Here is a 14923-nt window from a genome sequence, read left to right on the forward strand (position 1 = left end):
AACGAAACTAACGCAGATCAGCTCTGTTCTGGAACTGAAACTCAGTTTCCCCTCTCGAGGGGAACCCCCGAGGGCCCGCAGGTTTCCCCCGAATTAAAACAAAACAAAAATAAACACTTTCATTACAGAGGTTTTGTTCTAACTGTTCTGCTGCTGTGCAGTGTTGTTCCCACTACCACCACCAGATGGCGCCACAGCAGGGACCTGATTGAATGAAGAGTCAGATTCAGGGTCAGAAGTCCTGGACCATGTGAGAGCTAAGGAGCAGGAAGCTGACCTTACTAGCAGGAAGCTAAGCGAACTAGCAGGAAGCTAAGCTAACCAGCAATGATGGAGAAAAGACTTATTTCCAAAAGAGTTTCTCCACCCTCGAACCAGGATCCATCGCCACGTGCTCAAAGAACAGGAGACAAACTTCTCTGTAAATATTAACATTTATTTAAGTATACAATTTAGTATCCCCCCCCCCCCCCCCCCCCCAGGACCCTCCCCGTTCCTGGCCCTCTTCACAGGTTTGATGTCAGTTGTGTCGTGGCTTCCCGGTGCAGCGTCAAGCCGGCGGACGGTAAAAACGTAAGACGAACAGTTAAAACGAGCGTTGATTATGTCTTCACACCGTTTACAGACGGGGGACCACAGGCGTCGCCGCACCCACAAGCCGCTTGCAAATGCCACATTTGGTTCATTATTATTAATTGCTTCTTTTTCTTAAAGTTTTCTCCACGAGGAGGCATTTACAGTTGCATTGCATAAAATTATAGCTTGTTAACTGAAGGACAGGAGAATTTTAACTTTTCTTTGAAACACTGACCTGCGGATAGGCTTGAAAACAGTGGAATGATGTCACAACTAAAGCAACCAATAAGATGCGAGAATGAAACCACAGATTCACAAGTGGGAGTCACTGAGTAATATTTTTTTCCGATTAATCCCAAGATAGTTATGAACTTGTCTGTCGTGTTTAGAGTCCCTTTTAAAAAGGTCACGATACTGGAAAACCTTTTAAAAACACCCATGACGTCACCGGAGCCTGACTGGAACAAACCAATTATCTCTGACAAACTCCAAACGGTGTGCAAATAAACTGCCTTAATTTTTAAAAAAGAAAGCTGCAGACCCACAGGAGGCGCCCGAGCCTCTACGTTTTGGTCAAAGGTCATGAAAATAATAACACAGGTAAACTACAATTGAAGAGAACCCGAAGGTCTGAGAAAAAAAAAGGAAAAAGTACGAAAATATTTCTTCTCGCATTTTAAGCGACCGCAATCCAACACAAAGAGGATCCTGCCTGTTTGGTCGTCTCCCTTTTCAGCCTCTCCCACGGGGCGCGAAAAAACAAAAGAAATTAACGCAGAAATATTTACCAAGAAGCATTTTTTACAGGAGAACTCCTCTCCGCGGAGCAGCGCGTCGTTACGCCAGGAATGAACCAAGTGCTTCAACTGCAGGACATCCTGGGAGCTGCAGGGGTGTGTCTGACGAAGACGTAACGGATGAGGTATTGCCCGGATAGACTGAAATAATAATTTAAAAAAACAAGAAGGAAATCAAAAATAAATATACAGCAAACTCCTACATTTACATTACAATTTTAGTCCGATTCTGGAAGATTTGTAAGAGGATGTTGTAGTGTTTTAGCGTTGGTGGGGGCACCGGGGCGAGCGAGAGGCGGCGCTCAGTCGTCCCACTCGTCGTCGTCCTCGAAGTCCTCGTCTTCGTCGTCATCCTCGTCTTCGTCTGCAAGAGGAAAAAAGTCACGAGTGTTGAAGTCTGCAGAGTCAAGATGAGGAGTCACTGGTGGCACCGCCAGTCCACCACCGGGCGTTAACCTGGTGGTGGACTGGGGTTAACCACAAGTGACGAACTCCACTCACTTCTTAAGCAATTAAAAGCACAACAAAGCAGCACAGGAACGAGCCTGGAGATCCAGGAAGAAAAGGACAGCACCGGAGGAAGCACAGAAGCACCGGAGGAATCACAGAAGCACCGGAGGAAGCACAGAAGCACCGGAGGAAGCACAGAAGCACCGGAGGAAGCACAGAAGCACCCGAGGAATCACAGAAGCACCCGATCCAGCGGTTACTCAGCACCGTTCTCACCAACGCAGGCAGGTGAAGCAATGACAGGACACAACGCCGTCAGGTTCAACCGAGTCTTCCTACCAACCTGAGGAATGGATGGCTTTGCTCCTCTTCTGCATCACTTCCATGAGAGCGCCGACGATTCCGGTGGTGGGAGCCGGCGTGGGAGGGCCAGACTCTGGATGATCTGACACCTGGAGACACACAAGCAGATCCAGTGACCAAGTCAAGCACAGGCACAGGCGTGCAGCACATTCCAGATGTTTACGAGCAGGTAAAATGTCACAGTCGCTGCTGTTAGCCCTCAGCCTCCATTAGCTTCAAGCTAAATATACATGGCTGGATCCTCCTGCATTCTGGGGTCACTGAGACACAGGAGGAGGGAAACATGGTAGTGAGCTCACGGCTCCTACCAGTGAGGACTTGGAAGACAAAGTGCATTGTTGTGGTGACGGTGAAGAACCTAAAGACCTCGACTGGTTGTGTCTACTAGAGAATAAACTGCATTCCCTCAGTATCAGGACTTTACTGGACCCAATGATGAGCGTCTTACGGTCTTTAGCTGGATCCCCTGTCGGATCTGGTCCAGCAGCGCGTCTCGCCCGGTGCTGGAGGCCGGCTCTCTGTGGTTCTGCTCCACCTTCTTCAGCTGGGCGCCTCCTCTGATCTGCTCCAGCAGCGCAGACTTCCCTCCTGGCGTCGGGGAATGAGGCGAATCTCCGCTTCCACCGACACTGTCCAGCTCTGAAGGGGGAGGGGGCCCGGGCGGGGGAGGTGGGGGTGGAGGGGGAGGAGGCGGAGCAGGGGCGCAGCCGCCGCCACCTGCTGGAGACTGCTGGGGCTGTGGAGGAGGTGGAGGGGGTGGGGCTTGGGGGGTTACTGATGAGTGTGAGGAAGATGAAGGAGGAGGAGGTGGAGGCTGGTGGTGGTGGTGATGGTGATGATGGGGGGGCGCAGGGGGCTGCTGACCTCCCCTTGTGGGAGGAGGTGGGGGAGGCGGAGCACCCAGAGTTCCTGGCCTGGAGGGAGGTGGGGGAGGGGGAGCTGAGGCGGGGGCTCGGGACGGAGGTGGAGGAGGAGGGGCTCCACGGCCTCCTCTGGATGGCGGGGGAGGAGGAGGGGGCGGAGCTGAGTTGTGTGGGGGTGGAGGAGGAGGTGGGGGGCCGCCACGAGAGGGAGGTGGAGGGGGCGCTGTAGGGGGGGAGATCAGAGTTATTAGACCAACTTGACGTGGACGTCACTTGTGGCTGTCAATCATAATCAGGGAGCGTTTCTCCCTGTGTGGCCGAGACGACGCCAAAAAACCCGTGAGGTTGTTGACATCGCCATGGCAACACCCCTGGCTCCTTCTCATCACATTAATAACATTTAATCATGGACCTTCACACGTGACGGAGCAGAATCCCTCCTGCAAAGAGTCTCCATGTTCATTTACGTGTTGACTGACTTTAATCCCAACTGAGAGTTAAACCTGAGGTTCTCAACGTGGAACCAAGAAACAAACTGGGTCACTGATCTAGAAGGACCCGGTGAGTTCTCCTGCTCCAGACGCAAGCTGGCGAGTTCCTGCTTCGTGTACCGCCAGTCGATACTTCATGTCGTTTCATTTGGTACTGAATATTCTGAGGCTGCGCCTGCAAACTTCTCTTCATCTGGAAACCTAAGATGTCCGTTTGTCCGACAGCAACCAGACAGCGTTGGGCACCATTACGGCATCTGGTCCTTTTATTTTATTATTTTGCAGCCATGAAATTTCACTTATTCCCAAAATGTGGTTCATTTGGAGGGCAGCAATAGCACCCCCCCCCCATACTCACCCTGCCTCCTCAGCTCGTTCTTGACAGCCTCCACTCCTCCCTTCTTCTCGATGAAGTCGTAGATGACCTTGGACGTCTCGCGGTCCTTCAGCTGGGCCTCCGAGATGCCGCACATGTCAAAGAGATTCTTCAGCTCAGGGTCCAGGTTGTTCAACTGCAACAGCACCAAGACGGCAGTTCAGAGACGCAACCACGCCACGACGGTTGCTCACCTCATTCTTTGATCAAACAATGCGGTTTCAGGTTTTAGTCAAGTATTGTTTACAGATCTGATTTGGCTCCAAATTCTCTGCGAGTTTGTCCGATACCAGTATCTGAAAAGCCTCTGATACTGGCTGACGCAGAATCACGAGTCAGCAAGTCAGTGCTCCGACCTGATACCACATCCTCCAAAACACTCGTAACTCCAAGGGTTCTCTGACTTCACATGAAGGCACTCAATTCTTCTTCTGCACTCTTAAACAGTAGCTTACACAGGAAGTCATGCTGTGCTTCCACCGCAGCAAAGAAGAATTAACTATTGTGAAGTCACGTCGATCAAATGTGGGCGTGTCCGGTATCGAGGCCTCCTAACAAAGTTCTCTGGCCTTTTGGTATCAGATCTGTGCTCGTTATCAGCCGATATGCAAGTTCAGCTATCAGGCACCGAGCATCTCTGGCCAGTAAAACTATTCCCACCTCAGACGCCAGGCGTTGCCAGGATATATTTGCATTTCTTCCCGTTTGCTGATTAATGATTGTATATCAGCTGCCAGCGTGGCCGTGCAGCCTCTCTGGAACATTCTGTCTGTGCAGCCTCTGACATGAAACGAGATGTTTGTGAATATGAGCAGGAAGCAACAAGAGCCTATTGTGCGATTCCGTCATGCAGCGACCACACAGGTCGCTATTGTGTTGTTGCGTGCGTGTGTGTCTGAAGGGGTACTCACATCAAAACCTGTGTTTGGATCCCAGCCCACGTGACCAATGTGCCTGAGGAAGACAGGACAGACAAGATGACATCACACCACAAAGACACACACGAGTACTTCCACTATGTATCTGCCAGGTTTGTGATTGACAGGAGACCTGCGCAGGGCGAGCTCCGCCTCTCACCCCAGGTCAGCTGGGCCTGGGAGCACTGAGAGGATATGTGGTATGGCTAATGAATGAACATGGTCACCAACATGCAAAATAGTGAGCCCACACACACACACACACACACACACACACACACACACACACACTTCTGTGTCAGAAACAGAGACTTCATTCAGTGTGTTCAGAGCCAGCCAACATGTTTACTGCTGCTCTCAAATGTTTTCATCCAAAAGTATCGAGCCTTTCATGTACTTCCTAGTTCGAGTCTCGAGCGCACAAAGGTGTTGTTTTCCCTCCTGTGTCACTTCTTAGTGACTCCTGAATGCAGGAAGAGCCAGCCACGTAGATTTAGCTTGAAGCTAACGGAGACTAGCAGCTGACAACAGCTAAACCGTCCTAAAACTTCTGTCAATGAAGGTCATCGTCAGGTATAATCCACAATTTCTTTCCACTGATGCTTTGATCTGAGCTGAAAACAGGAAACTGACACTTCTGGGTCGGAGCAAGGGAGTTGGTTCTACTGAGTACGCGTGCTGGGCTCCATCAAGCTAATTTATAGGGGCTCAAATACCGGCGACAGCAAGTATGTTCTAGCAGTCCAGGAACCAATAAAAGCATGCAGGCCAGCCAACGGTAGCAACGTTTTTTCGTGCATGAAACAACTTTTAGTTTCACTGAAATGACACTTTTTTCGAGAGTATCTAAGACGGGAAGTGCTGGGTCCCAGTGCAGACTAACAGGAACCATCAGGGTCTTTATTCTACTGCCTGTCAGGGGCCGATTCCCTCCTCATGGTGAACACCTGATGACCTCTGGTAAGAACTCACTGGAAGTTGCTGGGCGTGCCGATGTCAGCCTTGGTCAGCTTCTTCTTCTTGCCTTTGGTCTTCTTGTCCTTCCGGGCCAGGCCTCCATGACTCAGCATGTTGTTGATGTGGTACGGCTGCTGGTGGCTGTGCGAGTTGAGGAAGCGGACATTGTTGATCTCGGGGTTCTTGATGTCCACGGTGGCCATCGGTAGAGCCGGACCTGCGCACAGAGACCCAGTCATGAGCGTCAGACCTGTTTTTCATTCGTGGGACATAGAACATCACACAGTCTTGAACATGCGTCATCCAGCTGCACAGGTGATTAGCTACACTACTGGTTAGCCACACTGGTTTACCTGGCCAACGCTGCAGGTATGAGCAACCGACCAGCTTGCATGTAGAGAGCAAGTATGAAGTAAACTTTGACCCGTATCTGAATTCCGCTGCAGTCCTAACAGGGTTCAGGTCGGAGCTGCAGCTGAGGCTGTTAGGATCTCATCACTTCATTCATGTGTACCTCGGTGCTGAGCAACGCAAGGAGGCGGCCATCTTGGCGCAGGAAGCTCCTGGGAGTCTTGTCCATATTGGCGGCAACAACTGGCGGCAATATGGCGTTTGGTTTCATATATGGTTTCATCTGTCTTTCTTACTCCACCCCTCCCCCTGTTCCGGTCCAGGCTGTTTAGTCCTCGAATTCTTCATAATCTCCGCAAACCGCAGTAGCATCAGACCTGACCACTAATCCACTGCTAATCCCAGTCCAAATCCCTCGACTCCCTGTGAATGCTGGACGTCTCAGACCAGACCGACAGGCTCGGCTCAAATCTGCCGTCTGAGAGGACCGGGATGGGCCTGGGGGTCTTAGCAGACGACCCCACAGACCAGATTGCCGCATCCTGGTCTACCCTCCCAGGTCAGGACTGGCGGCCACTCAGAATCACAGTTTCTCCCGAACACAAGTTCCACACCGCAGTTTGTCGATGAATTTGTGAAGGAGCTGCAGGCTGGATGTCGGACCAGAGGGTAGGAGGCGTAATTCCTGAAGAACCTGCACGAGCAACTTCCTCCCCATGTTCTCACTATGAGAACGTGTCGTCCGGACAGCCACAACAGAACCCTGTCAGTGTCAGGTTCCTCATCCACTGAATCAGAATGAGTCTGCGCCACTGCAGAGGAACTTAAAATAATCCCGAGGACATGATTGAGGGAGGGCCGGATCTGTCTCTGGCTGGTTAATCCTGCTCTCGGCAGCGTCAGTGTTTGCCAACAATCAGAGCGCTTCATCAAAGTAAACTTCTTTACGTCTTCAGGGATGATGTGCCGACTCAGCTGCTTCCCAGAGGTGCAGCAGCCAAACGTCCCAAAACACAATTTACACTCAAGAGTTTCACTGCTGCATCTGAGAGTTCTGATGGCCGATGCACCGTAGCGGCGCCACCGTATCCGTCATTTTCTCAATCTGTGATTTTTATAATCAGCCCAGTTTTGCTCAAGTCTTAAATTCTCTGCGCCCTCTTTCAAAACTGAAAATGTGAATATCATACGGCCGAGTACTTATCCAGGTAACACTGACATCAGGAATTATCAACCAAAGTCAGTCGTCGTTACACAGACAAATGTTCATCTCACTTGGCGCCCGTGAACAGAGGTCACGTCCACGACGAGATGAGCCTCAAGACGTGGTTTAAGATGTAAAAACACAGACTTCCTGTCGGCCTCTACAGGTTCAGTTTCAGACTTTTTTCAAACACCCGTTTTCACAACCACAGCAGCGAAAGGAATGAAGGGAAATCATAATGAAAGAATATTCGTCTCAGGATCAGTCACACGGTGCATTGACTCAAGAAGAACACGGAGGCAACAGCCACTATGTCATCTCATCTGTGCAGCTCCACACACTCCCTGGAGAGAGAAGAGAACCCTGAAGGAAGCAAAGCTCAGAACGTCCACGGCTCCCAGGACACAGAGACAAAGGCTTCCAGAGAGGGATCCATAAATCAAGAAAAGACTGCCAGCAGCCGTAAAAATATACATTTTCATCCTTTTTGAAGGAACAAAACCTAAAAAAAATCCAGCAAAGAATGACATATGAACAAACTCCTGGGATAAGAGTAAACTTGTGTGCCCTTGAGAGCTTCTGAGATGGTGACTGACTCGCTACGAGAAACGGAACTAAACAAACAAATCAAATGTTCCTGAGACACAAAAGCGTATTGAGCCAAACTGCTTCTAAGAAAAGACACCTGAACAAGCTCTCCTGGACCTGCTACGACGTGTAGTTTTAGAGAGCCAACACGAGGACGACTTTTCTAAAACCTCTAAATAGTGAGTCTTCTGCTTCAGCTTTTCTAAACCGTATCCTGGCGCCCAGCACTCTCCGATGTAAAGATACTCACTGTGGCTCAGCTGATCCCGACCACCGTCCCACTCCTGGGTTCTTAGACCACCATGGTGGTGCTCGCTCAGTCAAATGGGAGATGCTGGCCCTCGCTGCCTGGACCAGTTCAGTCCCACTCACTCCATGTTCAGACTGACATGAGCCCAGCATGAAAAACCGCAGCCTTCTGGTTGATTTGCATGTGGGCAGCGTGTTGATGTTGTGGGCACAACAATGCAGGGTTGTCAGCACCAATGCAGAGGGAGCAGCACAGGCCGGGTGTAGACTGGGAGCCAGCACGTGATCCCATCCGAGGGTGATGGCAGCCAGGAGTCACTGAGACCCGGTCCTGCAGAGGTGGTCGCGCGCACGTAGCACACTGAGGCACTGCCAACTCCAACGATCTCTACTGGATACGTGCAAGCTCGTAACGACCAGCGAGTGAGAGCTGTCACACGAGGAGCTCGAGCCACCACTCACACACGACCACGAGAGGCCAAAGTCCCATGACAGAGACGGCGTATGCTGATGTTCACTGACGCCCGTGTCATTAGTAGCAAAACACACGTAAACGAACTGATCCACTGTAAACTTTCTTCTTCACTTACATAATTATTGTGAGGCCCATGTGTCATATTTACTGTCGTGTTCTCCGATTTGGCTGATATAAATATGAGCCATCAAACAAGCAGAAAAAAAAATACACATATATATATATATATATATATATATATATATATATATATATATATATATATATATACAAATATATAAATGTGTGTGTGTATGCATCACACAACATGAGTGGAGGAAGGAAGTCTAAACACAACGAGACTCCGTAATCAAGGATTACAGATTAAGACCGACGTGCATCACAACTGGGTTTCAAGGAACAACAACAGAGGCCATGTGGTCTACATATGGACAGATGGACTTCCTGCTGTCCAGATTAACCTGCACCAGTCTCTGGAAGAGCACTGCCAACATGTCAGGGGGGACCAGAGCGCCGCCCCCCAGTCACACAGATGTAGTACTGTTATCATCAGACCAAAGAAGCAACGGATCTCATGACCCAACAGTTGAGTAGAAGCTTTTCTCTGACTCCACCAGTTCCACCTGAGCTCTGTATGAACGTGATAAAGAGTCAACATACCATTTTTAGAGTCGCTTCTTTTCTCTGCAAAAGAAAAAAAAATTACAGCAATTATAGTTTCAGAATGAACTTAAGTATAAAGAAAACATAAATGGTTTTCTTAAAAAGGAAGGTATTTCAAGAGGTGAGCCAAGAAGATGAGCCGTTCAAGAGCGTGCTGAAGTTCAGATTAGTGTTTTAAAGCCTTCAAAGCAGCATGCTTCAGCAGGCGAGGAGTCGGAGGCACAGCCGAGGAAGTCTCCAACATGAGCAGCAGCGATGAGAGCCTTTCAACCCTCTGTCATCATCACAGCTGGAGCGGCGAGCTTCAAAAGGCTGGCGCCGGAGGAGAGCCGGAGGAAGAACGGAGTCCAGAGAGCACAGAAGGTCCCAAAGCAAACGTCCGCTCACATCTCTGTCGAATATTCATTTTTCTACATAACCATCGACATCTACGGACAACAGGCCAGCCTCACGCGTGCTACGACCAACAGCCTTCCCACACAGACGTCGCTCACACAAGCAAACTTGAGATTTGGGAGGGAAAACAGACGCCGCCCAACAAGAAACCAGGGAACCTGGAAAATCCAGAGCTCACAACTGCTCCACCAGCCGTGCTGTTAGCATCTCGAGTTAGCATGGAGACTCAGTGAGGTTATGATGCGTCAGCATGGTCACACAAGCACAGACAAACCCCTCACTGGGACCAAAAGTGTGCAGACATCAGAACTATCAGCTCATCGGGGTGGGAATCAAGTCTCACTACAATTTACCTTCAACAGCAGTTGAGAAAGTTCCTCTAAGAACTCCAAAACTGAGACTGAGCGCGATAAACGGAGGGCATAACGTGATCTCTACGAGGAGAAGTGAGACTCCCACGAGCGTCTGACACATTCCACGTCTCATCTGTTCCTTCTGTTCCTGCATGGGAATCTCCTGACCAGCGTATGAATCTTCCGTGTTTAGTTTCGTGATCACGGCGGAATACGGATTAACATCAGGAGCTCCCATCACCGTGGCTACGGCTGGATCTGGGCGAGGCGGAGATGTTTGGGACCCAGACCGAAGCGGTTAGTTTTAGAAAGGTTGCAAAGATTGAAAGAAGCAGAGAACGAAAAAGGTCAGAGGGTGAAACTCACCAGTTTTGCGCTGCCGTCGGTTGAGCAGGTCGTTGATGGCGACTCGGAATCTTTTGGCTTCTTCTTCACTTGCAAAGTTCAGACCAATCTGGCTGGTCTGAGAGGAGGAGAGGAAAGAGACGACCTTACATATATTTATCAATTTATTTATCTGTCCAACCCCCAGCAGAGACATTTCTTTAACCCAGAAAAGAGGGTGTGGCTTAGACCTGCCAACCTGACGCTCTCTCGTATGCCTGCACGTTCTGAAACTGTCAGAAATCTGATCTGCGTCTCATGACAAGGCAGCAGGGGTCACACCTCACTGAGGAGCTGCACACTTACGTCTCCTGCGAACGTGATGAAGTAGGACCTGGAGCAGCTGACGGAGAAGTTGTGGTACAGTTCCTGTTCAAACATGGTTTTCCCTTCCTGAGAAACACACACAAGCGCGCGCACACACACACACACACACACGCGTTCTTGTTGCAGTTTGCACTGACTAGACAAGCTAATGTCTCGGTAGCAGCACTGACAAATTTGGAGCTCATCCATTCACATGTTTTACATCCACTTCCTGCTCAGCCCCCCTCCTGCTCCTCCTCACAGGTGATGTCACGCCGGTGTGATTCTGGCTGTACACTTCAGACCGGTGGGAACGTCAGTGGTTGTCCAGTAATTGAAGGCTGACGTGGTGGATACATCTGAGGCTTCAGCAGGAGGAGAAGCTCAAGTATCCCCTTGTTATTAAACTTCAGTCTCACCTTGATGTCAAACACCCGGATGAAGTAGGACCTCTGAGGGTTGTCTTTGACCAGACAGGCCACTCCGCAGCACCGCTTCACCCAGCTGCAGCTCCGGTCAGCCCCGTAGACCTGGACCACCGCCGAACACAGCGTCTGAACACCAGACAAACCAGATCGTGAACACATGAGCGTTGAGTCCCACACTTCTTGGGTCTGCAGGACATCAGAGCACCAGCGAGGAGGAAATCTACACGATGCAAATGTGGCTGCCGATCGAGGCGACTGCACCTGCTGGACTATCCTGAGACCTCTGGACATCAGATTAGGAGTCAGGTATGCAAATGGTTCTCAAACGTGCAGGATAAAAAAAACAAACAATGAACGCCATTGTGTCAGGGTACTGGACATCTATGAGATTAGACACACCTGTGGTCACACCCCCGCCAGCCACGTTGACTTCCCTCACTTATTTATTCATTCAGAGCACGACATTTTCAAGCTGCGCTGCAACTGTGCTGCAGCCTCACATTCCACAGACCGCCGTTGATAATCGTGCAGCTCGACAAAGCAAACCGACCAGGTGGTTTGACGCTCCCATCTTTGACAATGCTGCGCCACACAAGGAGCATCTACGTGTTTCCACTCGAACGTTACATGATGAAGTCGTCCCAGTCAGAGAATGTGGCCACGTGTGGCCCAGACCGGACCACCGCTGATCCTCTGATCCCTCCTGACGTGTCTCAGCCGCTCTGAACGGGGCCTGATATTTGGGCTCATGTTGCTGCAGAGTCGTCTTAAAGCCGCGTGACTGTGTGTTCCAGCTGAATGTCCTTAAATGTCCTGCCAATACAAACAGCTGGAAGTCACCCTTCAACTTCTGTGATGGTTTCATTTGAAATGCAGCGAATTTTACATTCTTGACAGCATTTCATCTTCATCATGACAGGAAGGCGTCCAGCTACCCTCAGCACTCCTCCTCACTGCGCTCTCGATCGCTGGGTTCTGCAGAGGTTACAGTCTTACATCCTCTGCCAGAATTCCTCCCTCTGCAGCAGAAACTAACTCCAGCCGCTGGGGGAGAAAGAGGAAATGCCACTGCGCCTGTTTCCTCCTCACTGATTTACAAGTGCAGGGCAAACGAGCAGCAGGAAACACTTTCCACCGTGAAATCGGTGCTCAGCATCATCAGGGAAGGTCAGAAGTCAGCTGTTAAAAGCCTCATTTACGCTCTGTAAGTTCTCACTCAGGGACAGAGAGCCACAAGACACACAAGACACACAGTCGATGCAGCTCTCATCTGCTAGCATCCTAGCATCTGCTAACCACAAACCTCCACAAGCTATCTGTCAGATTTGAGACCGATTCATGGCTTGATGGCAGCCACTGGTTTCACTGGAACTGTGACTCCAACATCCATCCATCAACTGGAATGAGAACAAATCCACTTCCAACCAACGCTTTGCCCTCTGAAGTTGATCTTTAATTTGTGGCTCAGCAGATTTTCTTCTGTCGAGGTGCAACTCAGCACAAGAAGATGGCAAAGCAATGTCATTGCGAGGTCGCCTCCGAAGCCGAATGTTCTGGAGCGTTCAACCGTATCCCATGATTCCCATCAGGGATGTCAGATGCCGAAATGTGAGTTTCACGTGGGCCAAAAAGGACGTCTGTCAGTCTGAGCTTCAACACATCCATGGCTCGAAACTCCGCCCGTCCCCGAAACATTCACATCATCAAGGTCGCGCTACGACCCGGCTCAGCTTATTTCTCTGCACTCCTAATGGAGCTCAGCAGCCTGCACAATTCATCAAAATTCACCACCGATCAGTGTGACACAATGCAACTTTCCAATCACAGGAACATCGGTCACAGGGTCATGGAGTCACACCATTTCTTTTTATCAGATGTTCCGGTGCAGCAGAGATGTTCTGCACGTCGATTCTACAGGCTCAAAGCTCGATGTACAAACAACAGTTTCCTTCGGTGATCATACTGCAACACCAGCGACATTCAAAGTAATTAAATACACTTTCAACATTGTGTAGCCCCACAGAAAAGGGCCAGGGATGCTGACTCGTCTTTCCTGGCAAGTCTGAGTCGAGTCTCAAGTCTCATGCCACCAAAACAGAGCGTCGGCTCGGGACTCTTCAGCTCTGACGCGTCAGCTGGCTCACCGACTTCACTGGGGATTTTAACACATTTCATTTTTTAAAAAAGCAATGATAATTTTGGCTGTAGTTAACCATCATTTTTGCATCAATAACACTTACAAATTATAGTCAGTCAGTAAAAACGTCTCAAACAAAGTTAGACCACAGTACGAGATCGGACGACTGCAGGATTGTAACAGAAGTTACACAACCCTTCAGCGCTCTCATTCTGCTGCTGCTGTTGGAGGATCGGGTTTATTTTAATGATGGTTTTAGGAACTTGTGGTGCTGCTGCGATCGACTACTGAGAGATTCTGCCTCTTACATTTATATAAGTTGGTGTGGGCAAAATATTCAAAAAGCTTTACCTAGAAATCATTTTATAGAAAGGAAAAATTAGTGGTTAATGAAAACACAAGTTGAGGGAAACTTTGTTTTTGTCTTTACAGACAGACATTATTATCTCTAAGCACTGGGGTGCAAGATAATATTGACATATCATCTCTCCAAGCAAAGTTAGGTATTTTATTCATGTAGAAATCCCAAATTAATATCAGCCCAGTTTTGGTTGTTTTTTTTCCCTCCCAACAATGCAATAAATATATTATAGGGTTGTTGATTTTAGGAAATTCTTTGGAAATAAAGATAACAGGCTATATTTTCAAATTGTACATGTTCATGTGTATTTTTCTGTATGTAGATAATATCAACATCGGTAAATATCGATTACTGTCCAAACCGGTTGTAAAATACCGCCTAACGGATGCCGGTTAAAACAAATATCCTGCATTTCGACGAAGCGCGAGTCTTCTAGCCCTCAAACGTGAGTGTTGTCCAGTGTTAGCTAGCAACAACATCTATGCTTGCAGAGTATTTACATATAAGGGACCTTGGCTTTTAGCATTCCAATTAACGCCACACTAAATGCGGCTACCAGCGAAGGAGCCTGCAGGTGGAATCGAACTACCGAACTTACAGCGCATTTCCTGCCCAGGTAGCCGAACAGGCACTCGTTCTCCTGCGGGGTCAAGAGGATCGAGCCGACGTTCGCAGCCCTGCGGGGTAGCGGGTGGCTGTTCATGGCTCCAAATTCTTCTTACCAATCCCCCAAAACGATGCAGTTACCCTCGGACGGCTTGAGCAAACGCCGTTGATTACACAGAGCCCATGCGAGCTCCTGTGGCCCTGGCCTGCAGCCGGATCATCTCCGCCGACTAGGGGCTGGAGGGCGGAGGAGGACGGGGAGTATTTCCCGGAGATGCGCCTCCTGGAAAAAAGCACCGTAACTTCTCTGATTGCGATAAAATAACAAATAATTTATCTCCTCTGTGTCTTCGGACAGGCCAAACGCTAAACTTTCAATCGGAAACTCCAGCAGCTGCAGCAGCGATGCGTACATCCAACATGGCAGCTACACGGAGCAGACCACTTGTAACAGATGAAGGGGGGGCTTCACTGAGAATCTAAAATATCCACCGTGATATGGAGAACGAACTTCAGGTAACGAACACGGATATATTGAATGGTACTATTGAATGATTGAATCTTGTTCAAAATAACGGCTCTGGATGTGTTTCTTTCTCAGCGGTGAAGAATTCCAAAGATGGTTCAGCCCG

At 49.4% G+C, this 14923-nt stretch overlaps 1 protein-coding gene across 3 annotated transcripts; it reads right to left on the minus strand.

The window, feature by feature from the left end:
• Window positions 1–474: 474 nt before the first annotated feature.
• Window positions 475–14922, minus strand: wasla (WASP like actin nucleation promoting factor a). 3 transcript variants are annotated; one of them, XM_086209860.1, is made up of 12 exons: window positions 14284–14922; window positions 11179–11313; window positions 10760–10846; window positions 10436–10532; window positions 9318–9341; window positions 5806–6007; window positions 4828–4870; window positions 3899–4052; window positions 2635–3272; window positions 2167–2275; window positions 1654–1737; window positions 475–1514 (listed from the first exon to the last, which is right to left on the minus strand). In XM_086209860.1, exons 1-11 carry the CDS (start codon window positions 14386–14388, stop codon window positions 1676–1678), a joined length of 1656 nt encoding a protein of 551 aa, XP_086065986.1. In that variant the 5' UTR covers window positions 14389–14922; the 3' UTR covers window positions 475–1514; window positions 1654–1675. The 3 variants fall into 3 exon arrangements, with proteins under 3 accessions (XP_086065986.1, XP_086065985.1, XP_086065987.1); XM_086209859.1 differs by having other exon boundaries at window positions 475–1737; window positions 14284–14919; XM_086209861.1 differs by lacking the exon at window positions 9318–9341 and having other exon boundaries at window positions 475–1737; window positions 14284–14917.
• Between the last annotated feature and the right edge of the window lies 1 nt (window position 14923).

Source organism: Aulostomus chinensis, chromosome 7, assembly GCF_037954235.1.
Source record: "Aulostomus chinensis isolate RoL2024-O1b breed Wild chromosome 7, RoL_Achi_v1.0, whole genome shotgun sequence".
Classification (NCBI taxonomy): Eukaryota; Metazoa; Chordata; class Actinopteri; order Syngnathiformes; family Aulostomidae; genus Aulostomus; species Aulostomus chinensis.

What these genes read in the sequence shown, in the direction of transcription:
- wasla (XM_086209860.1), bottom strand. Translation starts at nt 14,388, where the DNA reads ATGAACAGCCACCCGCTACCCCGCAGGGCTGCGAACGTCGGCTCGATC. An exon ending in GGCACGCCCAGCAACTTCCA is followed by an intron (nt 4,871 to 5,805) that starts GTGAGTTCTTAC and finishes TGTCTTCCTCAG; the next exon opens with GCACATTGGTCACGTGGGCT. An exon ending in GAACGAGCTGAGGAGGCAGG is followed by an intron (nt 3,273 to 3,898) that starts GTGAGTATGGGG and finishes CCCCCCCTACAG; the next exon opens with CGCCCCCTCCACCTCCCTCT.